This window comes from Oculina patagonica, chromosome 11 (genome assembly GCF_052425735.1).
Source record: "Oculina patagonica isolate OP01 chromosome 11, crgOcupat, whole genome shotgun sequence".
NCBI classification, from domain to species: Eukaryota; Metazoa; Cnidaria; class Anthozoa; order Scleractinia; family Oculinidae; genus Oculina; species Oculina patagonica.
This window is the reverse complement of record NC_135768.1, coordinates 456,969-482,355: the sequence shown is the minus strand read 5'-3', so window position 1 is coordinate 482,355 and position 25,387 is coordinate 456,969. Positions and strand designations below refer to the sequence as shown.

The window sequence follows — 25,387 nt, the reverse complement described above, 5'->3', positions numbered from 1 at the left end:
TTAAGTCATTCGAATTTTGACCAATTTTTTCTTTACAGTGCAAACAAAAACCTTCAAAAATAAAAGATGTACATGGATAAATGTAAATCAAGTTACGCGACTAAATCAAAATGCGTTTGTTTGCAGTATTACACTGTCCCGGCCTTTGCCATACACTGAAATCGAATTTCATGCTTTTACGACTCTCAGAGATCTTAAGTTCTTCTTACAGCTAGAAAAATCATAAAATGGTTACATTGATATGGAAGTGATGATTCGCGAAATTTGTACATCATGATAAACAGTCTTCGCTCCTGTGTATGGTAGCTCGATAATAATTGCCTAGTTTCCAGCGTTCAAAAGGTCATCATTATATTGACGTGAGCATTTACACCCGTTTTTAGGAAAATCTGTCACTAAGTGGTTACAGTACAATGGAGTAACAGTCACTATTTCAAGTGCTTTTATTGCAAAATCTGTTTCAAGAGTCATCATCAAAATGGTGAAAAATCTGAAAGAAAACGATGTGAAGTTCTTCAACCCTTGTTGTAATGAACATGCTTTTTGTAAATCGTCACGCAATCTTGTCCAAATGTTTAATCGTTTCTGCTTTTACGGACAATACGGAAGAAGTAACATCAACTCCTGTTCATACTTTAAATTTTGTGAAGCATATAACATTTATGACTGTTTCGTTTTCATCCATAATCATCCACGATGCCCCTAGCTTGCTATAAGCATTTTAAATTAAACTCCCGAACACAAACCTCTAACCAATTTTAACCGGCTTACGAAAACCGCGCAATCTGTATCACTATGCCATACGGCATTAGACTCATGTCACCCTTGGTGACCTATTTTTCTAGTAATGGTTGTATCTGCAATTCTGTTTAGCCCAATAGAATAAAGCTTCGCAAAGTATTAAGACATGTAAGTCGTTTAATTCTTAACATTTATTTTCTCAGAGGACCCTCCTGAAAACCACCCCTAGGTGATTGGAGGCCTCCTCTTAAAATATTATGTATTATATTATTATTATTACTGGTTAAGTCGGTATAAGTTGCTAGTTAATTCTAGGCATTTCAAAGATCTTGCATCTCTTTTGAATTATATACATACTAGTTATGCAACGCTTTCGAGTGGTATACCGTGGAATATCCCACGAGTCACTTGTATTTTCTCGGTATACACACGAGCCTTCAGGCGAGTGTGTATACGAAGAAATACAAGTGACAAGTGGGATATTCCATAGTATACCACGAGAAAGTGTTGCGTAACTATTTTATGCCATGCCATAGAAAATACGCTTACTAAATTTCATCGAGAATAAGATCGCAGCGCACGATGGGAAGGTTGGGTTGAATACCGTCGAATATACAATGGCTTTCCTGTATTCTGATTGGCTGTATTTTCTATGGCATGGTATAAAATATATAGTATCGCGTGCCCCTACAAAAGCCGGAGTGATTCTTTGAGGGAGGGTGGAGGGAGGTACGTGATTGCCGAGTGCTGCTAATAAAACCGTGAAATAAGAAAACAACGCACGCAGTTACAACTGTAAAGAAATTTTGTCAGGTAACATTGCACTATGCATTTACTGAAGATCTCTTATTTATATAATAATAAGACCTCAGAGTAAGAAATACTCAAGTTTTACATTGTAACCATGGTTACTATCCAGCGAGGTCGTTATAAAGTTTGGAGTTTCGCTACTTACCACTACTTTTGTAAGGGGTCGTTACTTATGGATATGTACGGTTCACCTTGATTTTCAGTATTAAAATACAAGCAAAAATGTTAGTAGAGTTCTACTGCTTTGCAGCTACGCTTTGTGTTAAATTTGAGAGACAGAATGCAAATTTCTATTGCCAGTCGGCAACGTCGAGAACAGTTCAACTTTCCAAGTTATCGTGAAAGTACAATCCTTCGTTTACAAAAACTACGGTTTGGTCATCTAGGTAGGGTCTCTATTGTATAACCTTTATAATGGTTTCATAGAACATCACATAGTTAAGTCTGGCTCGTGCCCAGTCTTCTCTTAACAATTTTCTTAACAGACTTGACTGGAAACGAGTTAGCAGTTTTGTATCACAGACTTAGGTCATAGATTTGAATCCACCCGGTCTTTGAAGACACAGATTTACTTTCTTACTGCTAAGATTATTTTTCATAAGCAAAAATGGTGTGGAAAATTAGAAATAACGATTTATACAAGAGGAACATACAGAATATAAAACCTTACAATAAAAACATTATATGAAAATAATTCAATTTGGTGAACGTGTTTGGAAAAAGTACATGTTTAATTTTTTTTTCAAAAGCGCATCGGATTAACCTTTTCACTGATCTATTCAGGGCGTCCCCAGCCTTTATGAAAGGGGAAGGGAGCTCCATGATGTCCGAAATCAGCTGCTCAAGAACGGTCGTTATAAAGCCGTTCAAAACGCAGTTGTATGTCACGTTTAAGAAGGAATATTTTCTTAAAACACCTCGCGGTTTTCATTTTAACTCTCTGCACTTTTCTTGATTCTCTTAACGATTCTGTTCTCAGTCTTCATTATTTGGATCCATTTGCAATATTTTAAACTCGAAAGAGGGTTCCGGAAACCCTGAAACCCTCCCCTGGGGACGCCCCTGCTATTCCCCTGCAATTCTCCTAACAATATCGAGCAGGCAGGAGATGAAATAAAGAACAATGGGATATTTTTATGGTGTTCACCAAATTGTCTGAAAATAAAAAGATTTGTCAGTCAGACTTTCCTGACTATCGTGTTTACTAGGTTTAAGATGACTTAACCTTAAGGTTAAGGTTCCTTAAGGTTTCCTCAGTTTTCCCATTTCAGAACTCATAAGAGTCTGTTCCTTTTAATCCTTAACGCGAACTGGACTTTTAGTTGTAAAATCTAACGTGGTCTAGGTACCTCATGCATTAGGTAATAATCCATTGTAAATGACCTTAACAAATGTCACTGAGTGTACTAACTCCTTATCGTGCTCCAAAATCTCTTAAATTGAATTCAAGAGGCTTCTTAGGACACTTGCGCCTCATTTAGTCTGAGTGCATACACAGATGACAGGCTCTTGCAGAAGTTTAAGGGTGTTCTGCCAAGCATCCATTCCTTCAGGTATATGCACACCACGCGAAGAAAGTTACTCTTCACCAAAAGAATACTGTCTTGATATATCAAGATATAATTCCAAATGGTATTGCGATAAATATACAGAAACCAGTTCTGAGGACGAGAAATGTTGTGACGGGGGTGTTGCGTTACTATTTGCAGATCGTTACCCACGCGTGCTCCACGCACTCGTCACACAACACGTAACAACACCAGTTAAAGTGGCACCGGCATCTTCTCTTGATTGTCTTGTGCACTGTGTTGTAGCCTCTTTCGCAGCAGAGAGTGTCACAGTTATCAGTTCCCAGTGAGTCGACTTTGCACACTCTGTCTTTTGTCCCTGTTATGCTCAGGGTGGTGTCTTTGTCGCAGTAAGTCGGGGAGGCTTCGAAATAAACCAGATCTCTTTGAAACTCTTCCCGTTTGATTGCTCTTGTTTTTCGCTGAAGGGGCCGTATTTTGCCGCGGTTGCGGTTGCTCACACGGATCTGTGTGGCGTAGTCATACTTCTCCTTAAGAATGGTTCCCACTTCCATGAATTCTGGAACTGTCTTCCAGCACGTTTTCAAGCTGCAAGAACCGGAAACTCCAATGCATTTGCACTTGGTCTTCATACGGTCAAGTACTGCCTAAAAAATAATTGATTTTGAGACATTCTAATTAACGTTCAGGTCACTTTATGATAAATGTTGATAACAAGGTGACGAGTAAGCGAGTAAGCTTAAAAAGCCCCCCCCCCCGGCAGCTAATATCAGTTCCTTTATATCCCCCACCACTATCCCCCCCCCCAAACCCATGGAATGAAAGAACGAAACACACAAGGTGATCATAATCAGGGTTGTTACGTCAGCTGAAACGAATCTTAGCTTTACATTAGTAACGTATCTTTAGTCTCTGATTCGACCTAACAAGGTACCTCTTGGAGGGGAAGGAATGAATTCAAACCACTCCCATGCCCACAAAAAGAGATTCCTTAATTCCTTGAATTTTATTGTGTAATAGTTGTAGTTAAGTAGGTAGGTAGTGAGTTGATTGTAATTTTAAAATGGCTGATGGAAATTTCGTGTCTAAATAAAGTTATCGTATCGTATCGTATTTTCGCTGATCGCCTTCGTCGCTTCTTCCCCGCCCCCCCCCCCTCCTCCCCTCCCACTTTCCCAACCCGCCCAGTTGAACATCAAAGCAGGCCTTTCCTCCAAACCTCCAGTGGCTTGGCTCTATTTGCTACTGTTTTGACAGAGTTTCATGCTCTGCAAGCAACATTACTTCAAGGAGGATGAGAAAGAAAATTTTTGAAATGCCCTCACGACCATCGTTCTCACAGTACTTAAATTTGGAATGCATGGTAATCAAATTAATCCCGAATACTCTTCATGAGATAAAACACAATTTTTATTTTACTGACTTACAAGTGGAGATAGAGAGGCTGACGATGGTTTTAAGGGTCGATAACGGTTTTATTTGAAAATATTCTTAATCTGTTCTAAGAGTTCTAGAAATCTGAAGAATTCCCTTATCCCGCGTTATCTTATGCATATACGTCGTGTGAAAAAAATGGATTACGAGATTTATCTGTTTAGGGTAACAAAAGTCAGAATGGGATCGTGAAAATTCTTTAACGTAAAATTTGGATGGCCGACGAACTCTTCCAGAGGGCTGTAGAAATCTACATCTTGCTACCCTCCCTAATACATCCATGTAACACCACTAGGTTATGCTGCTCATACCGTAGTTGTTTGTCTCGAAATGAATTCAAATACTAATAAAATGCATTGCAAATACCAGGGGATTAAAAAAATAATGTGTTCTTATTAACAGGACGCAATAGGTAAAGTTCGGAGGAACAATACATGAATGCCGTAATTTTCAAATCATAAGGCTGTGAACTGCAACCTTCATCTGTCAGGCCGTTCATCAGATTTAATTGAAATAATACCTTAATAACCTTTTTTAAGGTGTCTGACCACCCTCCCCTCGCAAACGGTTGAGTTACTTGTAGGGGAGGGGTTGAGACGAAGGACGGAAATATTGAAATGTGCAAAATTAAAAGAACATATCCGGAAAAGGGCATGCGAAGATGGTATACGTTCATTAGAACATTGTTTTTTCCTGATTATCAACAGTATTATTCAGAAAGGATGTTTTCTTTTTTACTTAACACATTCCTGTCCGGATATTTAGTATTTTAGGCATCACTGTACATGAATGGAAGTTTCTGCTGCTTGTTTTTTTCGCTTTGAAAAACCGCAAAATCCGGTTTTCCCGCATAGTTTTGATACTGATCTCAACCACAAAGTTAAACCCATTTGACTGAAAAAAATGCTGAAAAGTAACTTATTCTAATTCGCGATAAACGACTGCTAGTCTTAAAAGGTGCTAAGTAATGCTACTTTAGGCGATTATTGTGCATTTTTTGTCTTTACACCTTTTCACCCCACGAGTGTCCATTTTAAGATTTATTTTGTCGTGCACAAACGGAGCCACATGAAAGCAGTTCTCGATGAATGGTCACACACTAGGGTTTCATCCACAGACTTAAAAAGTTAGAACCACCTTGTGCAGCATGCTTTTTCTGTCTTTAAACCTTTTCACCTCACGAGTGTCCATTTTAAGATTTATTTTTGTGTCGCGCACAAACAATGTCACATGAAAGCAGTTCTCAATAGCTATAGCTTTCATTTGAATGGTCACACTACGGTTTCATCCAAAGACTGTTAGAACCACCTTGTACAGCATAATAAACAGTACCACATGAAAGTACCGCTCAATAGCTTTCGTTTGAATGGTCACACTGTGACACTAGGGTTTCATTCACAGAATTCAAAGTTAGAACCACCTTGTAACCCTGTACCTTATTGCTGGTTTTCACTGTCACGCAATCAAAAAATAAATTCGAAACCATTCAACTACAGAAGCTATGAATTTCAAATATTATAGATGATAAATAGATAAACACTTTCTCCAAGTTTCGGGTCTGTGCTGTGTACCGTTCGCGAGTTATTTTCCGAACCTTTCCACGCAAATTTATAAAGCTTAGTATGGAGCCGCCATAACTGTGTCCTGCCGAGGGACACAGTAATGGCCGCCGTGATGTCAGAGAAACCATCTGGAACTCAATTCTGTTTACAACAGCGGCCATCCTTGGCTTAAGAGCTAGTACACTTTCACAAAAACACCACTTATTATATCTGAAATGTTCATTCTGCACAAAATGGAAAGGAAAGGCCTTTTTTCAAACAAAACAGCTTTGTCACGGCACTCAGCTTGATGTCACATACGACGGAGAACTCAAATATTCAAAATGCTCTGTTTTAAAAACGAATGACACTATCGATCTGGAAATTTGCAAAAATATATATTTTTAGTTTATCTTTCGCCTAATGACAACGAAAATTTAGCAGGCCTAGTAAATTTTGATTTCAGAATTTTATGACGTAACATGAAAACCAAGAATTGTTACTTATTTTCGCGGGACTTAATTTTCGCGATTTTCGCGATTTTTTGAAAATCGCGAAATTAAAGACCCGCGAAAATTAATTCTAAACGATCTCTATTGTATTTTTTATGCTAATTACGTATTTTTGGCCAAATCGCGAAAATTAAGTCTCGCGAAATATTCCTGTTCCATTTTCGCGAAATTAAGTGCCCGCGAAAATAAGTAACAATAAGGTACATCATCGGCGCTAAGAGCAGGCAGCATAATAAACAATGTCACATGAATGTACCGCTCAACAGCTTTGATTTAAATGGTCACATACTAGGGCTTCATCCACAAACTTCACAGTTAGCACCACTTTGTACAGCATAATAAACAGTGCCACATGAAAGTACTGCTCAATAGCTTTCACTTGAATGATCGAAAATTAGGGTTTCATCTACAGACTAACTGTTGAGGGCCACTGGTTTGTTAGTGTTTTTATGCTATTTTAGTGCTACCCTCGTTAAATAAAGACTTTACTTACTTACTTACAAACGCTGGAGCCTTCTCGTATAACGAAATTAAAAGTACCCATGAAAGCACTCATCAATAGCTGTCATTTACTGCACAGACGTGAAGTTCAGTACCCCGAACACTACGTTAATTGAATCAATTGAAGTTTAACTCTTGAAGCGAAAGGGTTAACTTTCAGATCAAAACGAGAATTATCCATTTAAAGACGCAATTGTAGCTAACTGACAAACAAATGGGATTTCTTAGCATTATTAACACGTTAATTTCTCATTGTCCAGGGACAAGAATCAAGTGATGAGTTTTGCTATCCGTTTTAGACAACTTTGACCATCGGTTATCGAGGAGCGGACGCACCGTATCAACATTTTTCCCATTTATTCTGTTCATCAGAGTTAACATCGTATCACAGTATCACTTGGACAACTCCGCAGTAAAAAAATGTCTTATTAGGAATGTTATAAAACAAGCATTCTAAAATATATACCAATTACGTTTGAAGCATTGTTGTTAGTATGTAAAAGTTGTAAAAAATGAGTCAACCGGTTATTTCATACCAGGTCTTATATCGATTAGAATCTCCCTTATTTTGTACAGGAGTGGCGCGATAACAGGCAGTATCTTTTGTGGCACATCTGGGAAAATAGACATCACCCATTCCATTTCATGTGTCAAATGTAATTTTTCATTCTAGTGTTATCTTAAGTCGTCATTCGTCTCAAAATCGTTTGTTACATTACTTAGTCCCGACTTGGTCTCAACATGTGTGTTTGTTTCTGAATGGATAAGCCCAATGGAGAGCTAAAGTGTTCCTCATGCAAGGCAAACAATTTGTGCTAATTAGATTTGCAAATGTGCCGTTTTGTCCACATGTTACTTGATAAGACTTGCTAATCCTGCCCCAACACTGCAGACCTGATAGTAAATCATCGTAAAATGGTGAGCCATTCTAGGCCTAGGGTATCTCGTAATACAGAGCTCCCTTAACTAGTCGTCCTAAGTATACAATGTGCAACGGTTCTTGTTCACACGGCCCGTAAATGTTTCCTTGATAAACTGACAAATTTATTATACTTCCCTCTGCCAAGGATAGCTCAGTGATTTCTGGTTTCTGATTTCTAGATTTCTGGTTCTAATTAGCAAGGAATTTGCCTGCTGTTTTGAAAGATGCCCTTTTGAACTCCATAAATTGACATAACATGTGCAGAATTCAAAACGAATACAACAATTAAAAGGCACGAATACCCAGACGTCTTTAAAGACCTATTAAACCAATTGCGACAAACGCAGCGGGTATATCTTGGCTCTCCCATGCCTTGACTAAATTAGCTAATTAACCAGGCTGGTTTTTACTGACTGTCTTATCGAAACAGTTAATTTCCTGTTCGGATCATAAAAAAGCTAAGTTTTCAAACGTCATTCGATGGAGATTTCCTTCGAATGACGTTATGAAAACAAGTTAGATCCGAACAGGAAATTAGCTATTTATGAAATGTCAAGGGGTTCAAAGACCTTCTACTTAAATGACAGACGGCGACATACGAAAATCACGAGAATATAAAGTGGTTTGCGAATTGCCACAACTAAATTAAAATGCCGTTTGCTAGTTGTGTTGTTCTTCTCAGGTGTACCTAGTCACAAAAACAAGTTTTGTCACTTTAACGTAAACAAATCCCCTGTCAGGAATTTATTAAACGACTTCCTTTCGTAAGGAAGATTAGCTACTCAAGCATGGATTGGTTTCATTAATTGCGATTGAAATTGAAATGACTGACTGATTGAATGATTTTATTTGACTTTCAAAGGCTTTACCGACTTTTAGAACTAATTTTTAAGACACGATAAGTTTTAGCTCGAGATTTGTGAAACCGCGAAAAGTTCTCGCGCCAAGACTTAGAAGTGAGAAAATCCAATTAACAGCTCACGTACATGTACATAAGTATTTTCACAATCGGATAAGCTAGAAAGTGAAAAAGGCTAAAATTATTGCACTATGCAAGCAAAATGATTATGCAACTGTTTGTCGGTTTAAAATTGAATTTTACAACTGGTTTAAATTGTTTCGTGCTTTTTGAAATGTTCGTGTCATTGTAGTTTAACATATGATATAACTGTGTCACATCTATGACCCTGGCGTGCAGTTCTGAATCGCAAGGCATTCATTTCTGACCAATCTATAATCTTTGCACGATACGATGAAGGATCTAATCAAAACCACCTCACAGACGACACTGATGAACACGTACGAATTGCTGGGGCAAGTAACCTGACAAATAATAGGAGGGACTGTGGCTGGAGTCCTCTGTTGTGTTGGACTTGTATGCCAATGTTTAACTCCTTCCCCTCCTAAGTTTAACCTTGTATTGAGTAAAGTAATTAATGTGATTCAAACTTTGGCTTATGTGGATAAAGCCATAGTGTGAGGCTTTTCAATTAAAAGCTTTTGAGCAGTACTTTCGTGTGGTATTGTTTATCATTCTGTAAAAGGTGGTTCTAACTTTTAAGTCTGTGGATGAAACAGAACCCTAGTGTGTGACTATTCAATTAAAAGCTATAGAACAGTGCTCTCATATGGGACTGTTTATTATGCTGTACAAGGTGGTTCTAACTTTGGCTTAGGTGGACGAAACCCTACTGAGTTGCGGTTATTCAATTGAAAGCTATTGAGCAGTATTTCCATGTGGTGTTTTTTGTTTTTCAAGTTTTTTCAAGTGGTAATTCTAATAAAACATTTGTCAGACTTTTACTTTGCTGACACTCTATGTCCAGTCTGATGATGTCACTAGGTGTTGATGAAGACTATTTTACTTACTACTCACCATACGACCCGCTCGGTTGTTGTGCAGATTCATCAGAGATTTTATATCAGTGCCTTTTTCTCGAGAGTCCATGAACTTAGCTGCAAACTCTGCGCCGTAAAGAGTGTTGTCGCTGCAACCACCCCAGCTATATCCTCGGCCCTCTCCAGTGACGGTGGCGTCGCACCCACATGTTCCCAGTTTCCCCATACTGCACGATGTTCCAATTGCTTGTGTCATTCCCGCAGAAATAATGGCGTGTACAAAGGCGGTCTCTCTAAATCCTGCAAGTTAATTAATTAAAGGGACACTGTCACCAGTTTCACTTCAAACTCAGAGCCTAAGACATGGCTACGAACAGTGGTCAAAGTCATTGCAAGTGTACTGGCGAAACAAGTGATAGTGATGCCATGGCTGTCGCTACTGAATCAGGCTGATTCAGTGTCCGTGACTGGACACCCATACAATTACTTTTCTCCATCGTCGGTGCATTTCTTGCAGGAGACTTTCGCCAATTTTAGTACTCCGAAAGCAAAAATTGTCCCTTAAGGCACAGGGCATTAAAAGTAAGATTTCGGTTTGCCGCGAGCAGGATTGTAACGAAAAACCGGAAAGGGTCAGTAGTGGGGCAGGTGAAGATCTTGTCAAAGATTACAGAGGAGTGTGTACAAAAAAGTGAAACAATGTGTCCCAAATTATCTAGAAGACATTGCATTCGATCGAAAGTAAAACGGCTGCTTATAACGCTCAAACCCACATATGTGATTGATTATTACCTATCGTGTATTTTTTTGTAATGCAAATTAATGCAACGATTCAAGTCCTAGATACCGTTCGGGTGAGCGGTTTGTTGCCGCATAAGTAAGATGTATCGAATGAAGAGATTGCTTTCGCGTTTCAGATACTTTCTGTTCATTCTGTTCGGCTTCCTCAGTCGATTAAAACATAACAGATACATTTCTAATGAGCGGATTAGTGCTCTTCTGATAAGTATCAAGGTCTGCTCTTTGCTTTCCATTTTAAGAGGAATTTAAACTCTTTGAGAGGACGTTTCATTGCACTCAAACAATGAACCTCACAACCTAAAGTTAAGTCAATCGGATGAGATTGGCAAGGGCTAACATGTGTCGCTGTAGAATAAGCTGCTTACGTCTGGCCTAACCTTGTACTGTATGTTTACTTTTACAAGAGCATTTAAGCTACAGACCTTGTACATTATAATAATAAAAGTTAATGGGTTTTTCTGACGTGACTTATTTTCGCTTCCTTTAGCATAGCAGGCAAATCTGTTTGTTTATAGTGTTGCTAGCGTTCAGTTAAGATCCGCGCAACTGCTAGGAAAGTCTCACGGCAAGCGCAGAGAGAGGCAGAACAAACGATTAAAGTGTAGTTACAAGGGGAAGGTCACATGCAAAGAAATTATGGTGCTCCGTCACTTAACAGTCTCTTGTATTTGTTTTTGTTTCGACGATTGCTACATTCTGCACAGATCCTTCATGAACAATCTAGAAGTTTTGTTTCAAGCTCTAAATACGTTGCCCTTCTTTCCTGTTAACCTAAGCCTGACAAAGAGCCCCTATTGGAATGTAGAGCGCCTAGGAAAAAAAAAACGAGAGAGAGAATTGAATTTATGACCAAGAAGTCGTGCGTGATTATACCTACTCACCTCTTGCTAACAGGGCACTTGTCAAAGGGTTGCGGTTTTTGGATTCCAGCGAAGAACAGTTCCATCGACTGTATGCAAACTGCTGCTTGCATTCATGTACAGCCATTTGAGCGCCTTGCAATGCGCTGGCCACCACATCAGCATGTGATTTACAAAGTTCCAGTTGCTCTTTGTTCAACGAAGGGGTATTCTTGCACACAGTGTTTAGGTTCAGTATTGGATCCACTTCCAGCGGAAGACCAGAGGTAAAGATATCGTACCCTGAAAGTCTAACGAACCGGCGATGCCGGGTGAATTTATCATCAATATTTGGAGGGTTACGATCTATTATATGAGCGTAAACAAGGGAACTTACCTTGTATCACTTGATAGCACTTGCATGCACAGTAAAACGCAGGCCAACGCTATTCTTGTCTGCAGGGAGATATTCATCGTTTCACTGGCAAACGAGACGGTCAAAGGCAATGTCCTAATTGATTGCTCACTACGGTATCTCAGGGACCACTGTCGAGCTACTTAGGTACGTCGTGTTTTCAAAAGAGGACTCCTGCAGCTGAAATAATGAGCCAAGGTGCAGTAAATATTGAAAGCCAATTTCACACTCATTACTAACAGACCGCCAACCTCGTGAGTGACATATCAAAGACTTATGGTGCTATATCAGTGGTCGCTGCGCGTGGCACTGACGAATCGTTACGTCGGAAATACATCAACGTTCATCAGTTGGGTAATATGGCCTCTTTTGGCACGCATGCATTTGAATGACTGAGGTCGCTTTCCCTTGACGATAGACAGGGAATAAGACACCAAGTTAATTACCCTTGTTCTATGTAGTTGGGGGATGACGATCGCCTTTTAGAAACTTCTCCAACCCTTTTGTCATTCACGATATTTTTGTCTTCTACCCTACATATCATAATCTTAAGAATGTTGTTTTGTCCGAAAAGCTGCCACGACGAATACCGCGATGACGAAAATGTAGTGTCACTTATACACAGACATAAACATTACGAGGCATAAGTTAAGTCTCTGGGGGGAGGGCCTGTGGAATAAATACGTTATGAGATACCCCAGGTCATACATTGTCAACATAAGAAAACATAGTGGTCTAAAGAGAGTCCGGTCAGATAATTCAATTAGTAGAGTTCTCAGTCTACAATTGAAATGTAGACAGCTGTTTTAATGAAATAAATCCCGTTAATCTATTAATATACTTCCTTCTAAGTACGAAGTTGGTTTTTACCCGTCTTGATCAGCCTAGCTTTATTATTTTTTTTATTATTATTTTAAGGTTTTTGCATTAGTTATAAATGGAAAGGTATGCAATGTATTCCATAAAATAAGTCTGGCTTGTCACATTCATCAGAAGTCCATAACCTTTGTGCCGAACTAAATAAGTTAAATTCGTTATAACCACTTGCAGGTCGTGATAATCGTGTTATTTTTTATTACTCAAGCCCGTGTTGTTCTTTATAAGCTTATACTTGGCTTTCAAATACCGTAACATATAAACTGGTTGTCTACGAGACATTTTTTGTTGTGTAAACTCTGGTATCTTGTCTTACAGTTTTACACCCCAATCTATTACCTATGCTATTGTACTGACGCGCCCTAACACGGTTTGGTAATGTCATCGAGAAATCTGTGCAATCAAATCTTCACCAATCTTTAGTGCCGAGTAATTAATTTTTCTTCCTAAAAACTTGATGAAAAGCACAGAGTTGTAGGTCACGGGAATTTACACGATTCATAAGTAAAAACACCCGAGTGGATGTACAACTGGGAATTGGCATGTTAACTCTCTAGAAAAAATAAAAAACAAATATACACTTTCCTGTATGCGCGTTATGAAACTGTTTGCTCCTTTTCATTCAAAGACAGGAACGGCAGTTTGGTTTTCCGTCGACCAACGCGGTTAGCACTTATAAAGCACTTAAATGGAATTCCATCGATTGTTCAGTGAGTTGCTGTTTATTTATTCCAGGCTCAAAAGCTCTTCAGTAATATCAGATAACTTTGGTTTCGATCTTTCGAGAATCTTCCTTGAGTGCAAATAAAGCTTTTTAGTTACGTATTGAGGTCAAGTCAATTATTCAATTTGTATAATTCCCCGGGGGGTTACTCCCTATAATGGCCTATACGGGGAGGCTCCGCCCGAAAGGGGTACCTTTTTCAGGCTCCAGGTATATAAAAGGGTAGGGATTTCACAAGTTTAGGTATATGAAAGGGTAGAGAGATCTGCCATAATGATATTTAAAAAGGCCTTTACATTAAATATTTCGAGCAGACGCAACTTTTGGCTGTATCGTCTTAATTTATTAAGCGCTACATAAAAATGACAAGAAAACTTCCCGTTTTAGGTAAATGTGGTGTCGTGTAGGTATATGAAAGGGGTGCCTTTTTTCAGTAAAAGGTATACGAAAGGGGTACCTTTTCTATCAAAATGGTATATAAAAGGGTAAGGGGTTGGATCTCCGGGCGGAGCCTCCCCGTACAAAAGTTTTTCGAATACCCCACCGGCTATAATTCATCATGCACAATGTCTATAAATTGTATGTATAGACAGTTGCAGTAAATAGGGCGGTCTTTTGCTTAAATTATTTCCTGAATTGCATTAGCAATCATAATTAAATAAAACCTGACAAACTTAAAGATACGATAATAAAATGAAAGACTGAAATTTACTAATAAATCGTTAATAATAATAAATATTTTTCGTTTGTCTCCGACTGTGTCCTGTCCCTCCTCCCGTCTTCTCCCCTGTCCTCCTGCCTGGTTGGTTTTCAGCTGTGTTGGTGCTCCTCCTGTTCCGTCTGTTCCCTCGGTCCCTCTTCTTCTTTGTTGTGTTTTTCGGGCTCCCTTCGGTCCTTCCTGTTGTGTCCCTCTCCGCTTCGATCTCTCCCCTATCCTGTTGTGGGTGTGCTCCCTCTGGCGCGTCGTCCCTCTGTTCTCCTCCTCTTCCCCCCCCTCTCTGTTTCTTCCCTGTGGTCCTTCTCCCTCCTCCTCACACACGACACCCCCCCCCTCCCCTCCACACCACACCACACCCCCTTATAGTTTTCCCTTTCCCCGTCTCACTCCCCTCCGGGATGTGGATGTCCCGGCATGGATCCCACGTCCACAGGAACTCGACAGCGGACCCGCACAGTACACGGAACCGAGGGCTCCGCGCGCGGCTGGCCACGTCGACTTCGCCTGATGGCTGCAGTGTGCGTCGCGTCGGTCCACGTGACACTCGTCGTGAGACACGATCTTTTTTTTGTCTCTCACGATCATCGACACATATTTATGATATAAAAATCGTTGTTTGCAATAAGTTTACATCCTTTTCGATTCTATTAAAAAGAGGCTACGTCACGGGGATTTTGCAGATTTTTTGGTCTAAACTGTTCTGAAATTGTTGGTAGGTAATTTAACCCATTAAAGAAGATAATCTTTGAACATCTAAAGGAAGATATACCCCTTATTTGCGGATAGAAATCAAGCTACGGCTATAAATGTTGATTTTTTTGAAGACGCTCGGAAACAACTTGAAAAGTTAAGCCTTAATTTTGCAAGTTGCAATCCATTTCCATCCGAGCCATCCGCAGCCAAAGATGCTCGTTAACAGTTTCAGTGCTCCAATATACTAATTTCCCGGGGGGGGGGGTCCCAAAAACGTTTTTACGGGGGGCTCCGCCCCGGCTCTCCCCTTCCCTTTTTTCCATTTTGCGTTGCCCCTTTCGTTCCTTTCTGGGTCCTCTTTCTTCCGCCGGCTGCTGCGCATTTTCTTTCTTTCTGCGCTTTTCCATCAGCCATTTGCACTGTTCTTTGGCCCTTTTGTCTTGAGTTTCTCCCTTGTCCTCTTGTGTCCCTCCCTTCTTCCTGAGCCTGAGGTCCCCTTCGGGCGGCCTCCCCGTTGGCCATTATGGGAGTGCCCCCGGGACTAATTTTTAATAAAATATGGACTATTATTTTTAGTTTCCTGCGCGCGACACAAATATTTTGGCTGTTCAAAAATCTGGTCAAATCCTTGACAAGGCTCCATTAAGGTATTTGTATGTTTGTGGGTTCATAGCAATTAGACAAAATAGAGATAATGACGTTCGCTAAGGTCGCCGGTTTTTGGCAGGAGCGAGCAGTAACCAGTTTAAATATAAAAGCGTTTCATAACCTTGGATCCAGCCAGGAATCCTGGTGTGATATCATTAAATTTAATAATGAATGCTACTAAGCTGTACTTTGACGTGGCGCTAGTATTTATTTTGCTGTTCAAGATGCATCCGGCAAATACCGCCCAATAGCTTTAATTTAAATGGCCACACACTAGGGTCTCGCTCGCAGACGTATTTTGTGTACAACATAAAAAAAATAAATAGTACCACATTGAATTACTTCTCATCTGCTTTCATGCTTTCGACACTAAGTGAGTTAAAAGTTAGAACAGTTTATTATCCTGTTCAAGGCCCAATGAAAGGTATTGAGCAGTTCTTTCTGGTGGTACTGCTTATTAAGTTAAAGAAGGATGTTAATATATATCCAAAACTACTCTCCGATAGCTGTAGTCAATTAAAGTTTGAGTAAAGTTCAGTGTAGTTTGGTTTTTTGAGAATAGTTGACCCTACTTTGCTCTGCAAGCTAATATAAAGAGACGATTTACAATTAGGAGGGATCAGTTTTGTTGTCCGCCATATTGGATTGCACCAGTCGATTCCTTTAGATTGGGAGGTCTACAAGAGAGTGCCACGGGAGGCGGGGGAGGAAATATAATTAATTTATTTATTTATTTATTTAATTAAGAAATCTAAATCCAGAGGGAACTGTGTGGGAGACGAGAGACGAGAGTACGGAAAGTTGAAACTGCGGAACTTCCTCCCCCTCCCCCCTCAGAAATGTCAATGGTTATAGTAAAAAAAGGCTACAAAAGCCTTAAAAAGCTTTAAAAAATGAAACATTACCATTGTGGCAAGTATCAAGTGCTTTTTTTGTGTCTCAAACTATTCTTTAGACAATAGCACTTGATTTGAAGAGCGTCTGTAATAAGAAAGTATGTTAAAGAAAGGCACGAGGCATATGATATGGGATATCCAAAATCATGTGCCATCAAGCGCTCGGCGGGTTTGTCTGAGCGGCCAGTTTAAAAGGGAACCGGTCAAATAATTCAATTAACAGCCTTTTCAGTGCATAACCTCTCACTAGTTAAGGTCACTTGCAGTCCAGATAATCTTGTTATCTGTTTAACTCATGTATTAACTCGTGTATCATTATATAAGCTGATACTTTCTGTAACATAGTTGCCGGTTGAATTGACTGACCCAGATCATATACCTTTTCATTAGCTAAAATTGCAGCCTGAAAGTTTTAAAGTATTTTGTCTTTAGTTTCTAAGCCTGAGCTGTTGCTGTAGGGTTTTATTGCAAATATCAGCAAACCACAACCAAAACAAAGTCTTGTTATGTCAATTTGATATCAAACCATGGGATGTCTGAAAATTTGATAAAAAAACACGCGTTCTTTGGTCACCAATTTATTTTAAGGGCGCTTTCCATTTGTCAGACAGAACTGGCCGGCCAGTCCGGTGGGTTTGAACGTGAAAAATGCCTTTTTCACGAGATTTTCCCACAAATCCACCACAACAGCGCATAATAAATTTGCATTGACTGATTTGACAAGACAAATCTGACTAACAACGGAATTTTTTTCTCGAATAAAGCGGTCTGACCGGCCAGTTCTGACTAATGGAAAGGCTCTTAGTCTTTATTGTATAGCATTTTTGTCCGTAACTGGAAAAATATACAATCATCGTCATGTAAATTCGTCTTGTGTCCGTTGCAACATGCTGCTTCCTCTAGAGGCGACATAAAACAGGATGGTAACGACAGTTTTGCTACAGACCAACGCGGGTAGCACTAGAAGGTACTTACTTAAATGGGATTGCAGTTCCAAAACCTCATAACGAGATTTTCAGTCTTTTAATACCTCAAATGAGACTTTCTGCGGGAATTTGGTGAGTATTTCTGAATGCCGGGCTGAGCCAAAAATTTTTAAGTGTCGAGAACACAGCGATTTTACGGTATGCCCAAGTTCAGGTATTTCGTCAAATAGAAAACCAACATGGTTTTTGGAATCGCTCAACATTTCTAAAAACACATCTAATACTCTCAAGAAGTTTAAAAGAATCTTTCAGTGGAAATTCTGTAAAAAATTTTGGCTGCCGGGCGTTTAGTCTATTTAAGACCGTGCCCGCTGCCGGCGCCACGCGCTCGGCCCTTTCCACCAATTTCCGCTTGGTCTGACTGTGGCCAAGACTGAAGAGTGTATTATCTCAGTCGATTAGAAAAAGGTAAAATTTTTATAGCCACGTATGCCCTTTTTCAGACAAGTAGGAGAATTATTGAAAAACTGCGACCGTTAGACACCTATCAAACGAGGACGTACGTTTTATGAAACACAAACTATATTTTTTCCTACTATTTTTCACTAAGCATCTCGTGTCTTTTCTTGATCCATTTACTTTATCAGTTCTTGGTGACAGGAGAGTGTGTCTATAAACAAACACGGAAAAGTACCTTTACAATGTCAAATGCCTCCAGCAGACTATAATTATCTAACGAAGACATTTTGTTTTAAAACTAGCAAAAACTGTTATTTATGTAAACATCCTCAATACAAGTTTTATGATACCTATGTGCCTTCGTACCTTTAAAACTTATCACTTGTGCATGCTCCGCTAATATTGCACTCCATTAATTTTGCAGTTCCGTTGAATGCATGTAAGAGTATAGCTAATTCGAGAAAGGTCGGAGCACATGCACGCGCGCCGATGTAGTTGGGTGGTGGCCCACGGCTATGTTGATGGTGACAGACGGTTTGCACGTCTTCCCCTCGCGTGGACAGCCTTTTTCCGCTGATGAACATCAGACATCGAGGTAGTATTGCTACAGAGGCCTCCTGAGAGGAACATCTTCACTGCTCAACTTTTCATTTCCTCTGCCATGCAATTGCATCCAGTGATCCCAGACCAACTTTTGGTCTCGCGCACCGTGCTTTTTCCGCCCTCCGAACTAGCTGTATTAAGACCTGCCCGAGTCTTGTAACCATCTGTCCTCGTAGGTCAGTCGGCAGAACAAAGAAAACCCCTTTCCGGAGATCTTTGTGATTGCTGCTTCAAATTCTACCGAGGTCAAATATTTTGCTTTTGCCTCCCGTAGGTCCATTTCCTTATTAAGGTTAACGCCCAGTGGGAACTTACAAGACTAACGCTCATTTATAAGCTCTTTAATCTACTCATGTAACACACTGCCTTGACAATGGTCCTCAGTGTGCCTCCCTCAGTGAAACTCTTGTATATGTTGTTATTTACTGAGGATAGCTGCCCTGTTTGGTTATTTCTAAGGAGAGCCAGCATTCTATCTTAAATTAATATACTGTGAAAAAAGAATGTGTGTTGTATATGGGTGGTAATAATCTTGCTGTTGGTGGTGGTGGTGGTTTTCTACCGGCATCCTGTGTTAAGACTCATCTTAGCGAGAATTAATTTTGTGAAAATGTATGGGTGATAGAAAACGCATACAATTAACTGAAAGTTAAGTTTGGCGGAAATTGTTTGCCGCTACAGAAAAATTGAACCAAAAGGGTAATTGAATTAGTTTCCGGCTCGTTTCGGGGGCAAAGAAGATTCCAGTTAACGTTCCCTTAATAGATTGTGTGCTTATTGCCGTTCCAGGTTTTCGAAACGGATCTTTGGGATTCTTTTCCAAATTTTAACTTGCATCACGTGACCTGTTGTCAGAGTCATGGAACTTGCTGAGTTGGCAATTTTCGTACGTCAGAGAACTCTCACCCTAAAGGGCTCTCCACTACTCCAAGACTCGTAAAAATATACAGTGATACTACTCACTCAAATGTCATGTAAGACATATTTACTTACCGTGGTAGAAAATAGATACTTTATTTAATATACAATCTTCGTTCACTGTCCAAAATCCACGCGCGCATTGGTTAAAATAGATCACGTGATTTTGCTTTACCTGTCGTCAGTAAACTCCGACAGTGCAGTATTGACAATAATGCACAAAAATCGTGCATTATTGGAAGTGTCTTCAGCTTCAAGGCTTGCAGAAGTGGAATAAAAATATATTCCTCAAATAATCAACGATCCAATACCAAGCTAAATCGAAGAGGATAACAACTTGAAGCGCTTTCATGTTCAAAGGTAAACTGCAGCTCAATAAATACATATTTGTGTGCGGTTGACTTGCTTGTTGCTTGATTGTGAAAGCCATCGACTTGCTTTGAACAAGCTTCTCGCTGACTGTATTTATGAACGACCACAGCTGATGAACGATTTATGAACCATGTAAGCTTTATTTTTTGTACGGCTTATGTGGCCTTGACACATTAATAAAGTTTATCTATCTATCTATCTATTTGTGATTTTTATATTATTGATCTAATCCCGTGTAATTATGTACTACTACACTTCTTATTTTTAAACATTATTGTTTGGTTCGTTAAGTCGATGATCGCTTGCAGTGTACTCAGATTGTATATAAAAAGGGTTAGAGTCTGTCCGTTCGTGTTTTGTTGACAAATACACGCACTTGCTTGTCTCACCTAACACAGCAAGGTGCACCATCGTTAGGCAGTTATGGGGCACTTATATGTTCTGGCTGCTTAAAGGGACTGTGTCACCGCCGAGTAATGTTTATTTTATTACGTTTTGCCGAAAACTCGCTACGAAACTTACTTTTTGAAAAGAAATTACTTCTCTGGATCTAAATGACAAAACCATAACTTCATTGCAACCAAATTTGTCTCCTAGGTATTATAATTATAAGTTACAAGCAAACAAGAATAAACTTGAAAACTGTTCAGCCCAACAACATTACAAAAAACCCATATCGCAATCCGTTTCAATCTTCGTCACTTATGGACATCCATACCTTTTTTTTTATTGTAAATAGTTTCTGAAAAGCCCTATGGGGAGATTACTATTAAAGTTCTTATCTTATCTTATCTTATCTTTTGTATTTGCTGTGTTATTGAAATGTTCCTTCACCGTTTTAGGAATGTATTTTTATATTTTGCCGAATTTGATGCTCATTTCCAATGCCTAAATTTGGCTAAAATCGCGACACAGTCCCTTTAATGTTATGTATGTGAACTGTATTGTTATTTGCCTATTGTCTTAATAGAGTCGTTAGTAAAGACAGCATTTTACAGCATGGCATAGCTCTGTTTATTCACCTCATTTAATAACATATTACAACAGAGGTAGCATTAGTTTCACTGCTTTCCTGAAAGCTGCAAATGTCAACATCTTTCAATCGTAAATCAAACGTGTGTCCATGAATTTATGTTCTTGCTTGAAAGTTTGACAAATCGCTCAGTAGTCTTCATCGAACCTCTGGCGGTTCACTCGTTTCCACACCTTTTCCCCCCGGATAAAATCCCGTACTCCAAGGCTACTTCGGATCGCTGATCTTTTGCCAGGAGGAGGTCCATCTCTCCCGTTGTGTCCGCCGGGTCTTTTGTGCCACCAGGGCTCATCTCTTTGACTATTTACTAAGGTTGTTCCTAAACAGAACATACAGAAATATTATTCCTCTTCTTACAACCTTCCCATCAACTAAGGGTTTTAAATATCACAAATATGACGGCCTTAAAATTAAATTGGACAATCAGTTAAGTACATTCTTCCATTTCACTTGGTTCTCACTTCTAAGTTATTATTACGTCTGAAAATTGAAAACTACGATAAAAATATCCATTTTTCAACAGTGAAGAAGCCCTGAAGCCCTGAAGTGAAGTCAAAATGCTTCATCTCCTAAACCAAGGACTGAATCAATATCAAAATTTCCATAGGGAGTTACGTTCTTTATGTCTAGAATATTATGTGAAAATAAAAGCTTTGTGCGATTAACAATTTAGGTTTTTTGAATTGTGATGATGTAAATCCGGTTAAATGCTTTCGTCCCCTCCCCCTCACCTCCAGGTTATAGGCCAATATGTCTGGAAACGAAATATGTCTGGTTAAAAGCGCCACTCCCCACCCCTACCCGTTTCCTTCCCTGGGTAGAAAATCCTTCCAAATCAAACTTTTCTATTTTAATTTACTAACGCCTTCACAGGAAATCACACTTCAAATAGAAAAAAACAATGAATGGCCGTTTTCACACTAGAAGACGGACGAATCGTCTAGACGAACAAGTCGTCTGACGATTTGTTCGTCTAGTGTGAATTTAAGATGGCTTTTAGACGACTTATCCGTATAGACGACCAAGTCGTCCTCGAAAAATTGTTTTTCTAGACGGCCAAATCGACGAACAAATTCAGACGACTTGTACGTCCAAAATCGTGTCCGTCACCGTTTTCACACTAAGACGATTTGTCCGTCTCTGGTGTGAAAACGGCCAATAACTTTCCAAGTAGAGTGCAGTCCGAGTGGCTTTCTTACAAATATATCATGTATCAGCACCTTTTGAAGTCCTTTTTCTGTCACCTCATTTCCAAACGGTTTTTTGCCACACAGTATACTAACCCCCCTCTGAAATAATCTCCCTCCAGTTATGAACAATCCAAAATCCTTAACGATAATATATATCCGACATATTGCGGTACTTTGTCGATAGAAAGCGTTTCCTCCTGTCAGAAACGAGATCAGCGCTAAAACATATCCTTTTTGTTTTCATGTGAAATATATATTGATATCTCACTTATCTCTTCCAGATATGTTACAACCTATGTTTCACCTATACAACGTTTAGTAAGAAAATTTTGAACATCGCAACTTACATGTATGTCACTTTATTTATCAGCAGAAAATCACGCGCATGTTGAACCTGTCTAATTAATTGGTGTACTAGTGTGTCTATTAAAGAGATGGATTTGAATGTTGTATACTGCAACCTGCTGTACGAAGCTTGACAGCAGGTTAAAGGTCGGCCAAATTAAAATTTAGAAGAAAAGCCTCCAAGACAGGGATCTTACCAGCTAAGCACATGAATCCCTAGAGATTTTATGAAAGAAGATAGAAATCCCAACGGAAGGAAGACTTATCAAGATTTAATAGAGAAAAGCTCTGATATATGATCATTACCTGCCATACAAAGAAGAATTCCCAACGAAACAGTAATCAACATACTCGGACCCATCGTGATATTAGAAGCGTCGGATAATGAGCAGGGGTGATGACTGTATACTTGATTGGATCCAGTATGGCATTATTTATAGCTTGCTTTTGTTTGCGTGGTCCGGGAAATGGACAAAAAGAATTTCATAATCGTAAACCAAACAGTACTCAGGCAGGAAATAGACTGAAACTTCTAATTAATTTCAAGTCACTTTTTCTTTAAGGAGAACATAGATATCTCTAGAGACCTCTAGAGTACTTGCCTTAGGCAACACACGGAGTTTCCCAAATCTAGTATAATTGTGAAAGGTCAGCGAACAGAGCTGACTTTTGGGGGGTTTTTTTATTTATTTATTTATTTATTTATTTATTTATTTATTTATTTATTTATGTTTTTGGTTAACAAGCCTAAAGAAGAATCAAAGAAGACGAGAGGAAAATCCTAAGTCGTGTAATAATATATAATTGACTAGTAAAAAAAGGTTCATTTGTTCTACCGAATGTGAAAAACAAAACGGTATTACATCATCAAACTCGTTTAAGGCATACATTTCGCATTTAAATCAAGCGAAAAATCAGCCCAAAGCCAATTGAAATTACAATAACTACCGCCTTTTGAGTAAATATAGGAAATAAAGCCTGGCAAATTGCGAAAGAAGAGCCATTGAATGTAGTCATTTTAATGGACTTTAATGGTCAGTAGATTACAAACGAAACAATGTAGCATCATTATAATCATGATAATAACCTGAAACACCGGAGGCAACGATTTCACAGTACAATATGCGTCAAAGAAATAAAATAATGGAAATTGAGTCTTTTCAGTATTTCGCCAAACGATCGTGGTCCATTAGAGCATTTTGGATTGTACATTTTAGAAACAAAACTTTAGTCGTTAGTAAGTTATAACTGCACGACAGTAATTAAGTGTAAGGCAAGGCAAGGCCATGCTTTAAAGCATGCTACAGGTTATGAATCAGATATGTTATTTCATAGTGTTTGACTTTTTATTGCCTGAAAGTATCAATGTTATTATATGTAGCCGCCACAAATATCCTTCTTTTTTTTATTATCAAGAAATTTAATAACGGCAAACGAGAACTGAATGACAAAAATGGAAAGAAAACGATTAAGAGCAAACAACAAGCAAAGTTTTGTTTTGAAACGAAAACTGACAAGTTATTTGAATTGTGTTCAAAGAAAGCAAGATGATCAATGCCAATCTACTCATTTTACCATAAAAGAATTCAATTATATTACTATATTCTAACAATATTAATGTTAAAAATGACCTTTTTTGGATTTTGGGTTGGTGTAATAGAAAACGTCTTTGCCCCGGCCTTTTTATTTGAAATTTCAGCAATAAAATGTCCAAGGTCTTCTTTTGTCAATGAAACATATCTTGACCCGGTATTGAAATGAAGATAACAAAAAATAAACTTCAACACATCGCTACCTTAAAATCTATAGCATGCTCTTGATTTTGAGTCAAGGACGAACAGTTCAATTTCACGATATCTCGTTACCCACCGTCTTTTAGGCGGCTGGTTTAACAAAAAAAATGTGCAAAACTTCCTATATGCAAAATTAATTCCACAAACAAAAACCCGTAGTTATTTTTTTTCACTATTTTTTTTTTTTTTTTTTTTTTTTAAAAAAAATTTAATTATTTAAAATTTATTTTTTTGGCAAAAAAATAACCCCAAAAGCCTCCATTTCGCGAAAATAAGTGCCCGCGAAAATAAGTAACAATAAGGTAGTCAAGAACCACTCTCCATGTTTCGTCTACCCCAAACAGAGCTTTTATGAATTTTGACAATTAGTGAAATTTTTTTAGGCCACGTGGTTACTTTTCTCAATGGAGAAATAAGTTGACATTTTGAATTTAAAAAAAAACGATTAATTTGATGGCTTTTTAAAAAATTGTCACTTTCTTTTCATTTTTGTCGTAAAATGTGTCATTAACTGGCAAATGTGACGATTCTGGCAATCTTATCGGAGAAATCCGTTTTCTTTATCACGGTTTACTGTAATTAGTATCCCTTCAGGGTCTGTTGCGAACGTGCTTCCCAAATAAAAATAAACGCGATACTAATAAATTGATAGACAACACGTTCCCTGTAATTACGAGAAGACATACCTTTTAAATGATTTATTTGGTCGGCTCTAACTGGCGAAGATGGCCACCCTTGGTGGTCAACGGCCGAGTGAAGCAAAACACCACATTGTTGTATTAAACAGGTCTTGAACTTTACCAACTAGACATATAAGCCTGGTTTTCACTAGCGACGCAAGCACAAGCGCAATCACGCAAAAAGGACAAATTTTGATCCTTGTCAGTTTGTGCTTGCGGCAAGCTCAAGCACAAGCATCAAATTGAAATGCGCTTGTGCTTTTGCTTGAGTCGAAGTCGTTTTCACGGTGAAATAAGAGCTGTTACCCTTGCGCTTGTGCTTACGCGGCTCGCTAGTGAAAACCAGGCTATAGCCTACAAGTAAGAATTGATTTTCACAATGTACAGTAGTATTAAAAAAAATGTTGATCTATCACTAAGAAGAGTTACTATTCTTCAAACTAGACGCTTAAATTTCCTTTGGCCTACCAAAGAGTTTCCTTAAGTAAAAACTTTTTTAACACGGCCTTTTAGATAAAAAAAAAAACAGGTTTTGGTGACACATCGGTGCTCGAATTAGCGTGTGCTACAGATGTTTGGAAAAAAATCAAAGAAATAAAAAAGATTAGCTAATAGCCTTCAACATGATT

The 25,387-nt window shown here is 38.8% G+C and overlaps 1 protein-coding gene and 1 long non-coding RNA gene across 2 annotated transcripts; both read right to left on the bottom strand.

The window, feature by feature from the left end:
* Window positions 1–3,059: 3,059 nt before the first annotated feature.
* On the bottom strand, window positions 3,060–13,269 carry LOC144629852 (protein Wnt-10a-like). Its single transcript, XM_078488076.1, has 4 exons — window positions 11,867–13,269; window positions 11,512–11,780; window positions 9,867–10,129; window positions 3,060–3,727 (listed from the first exon to the last, which is right to left on the bottom strand). Exons 1-4 carry the CDS (start codon window positions 11,941–11,943, stop codon window positions 3,251–3,253), a joined length of 1,086 nt encoding a protein of 361 aa, XP_078344202.1. The 5' UTR covers window positions 11,944–13,269; the 3' UTR covers window positions 3,060–3,250.
* A 7,438-nt stretch (window positions 13,270–20,707) lies between these two features.
* LOC144630534 (uncharacterized) lies at window positions 20,708–22,692 on the bottom strand. The gene is made up of 2 exons (XR_013566569.1): window positions 22,592–22,692; window positions 20,708–21,069 (listed from the first exon to the last, which is right to left on the bottom strand). It is a non-coding gene; the product is annotated as an uncharacterized LOC144630534 (long non-coding RNA).
* Between the last annotated feature and the right edge of the window lie 2,695 nt (window positions 22,693–25,387).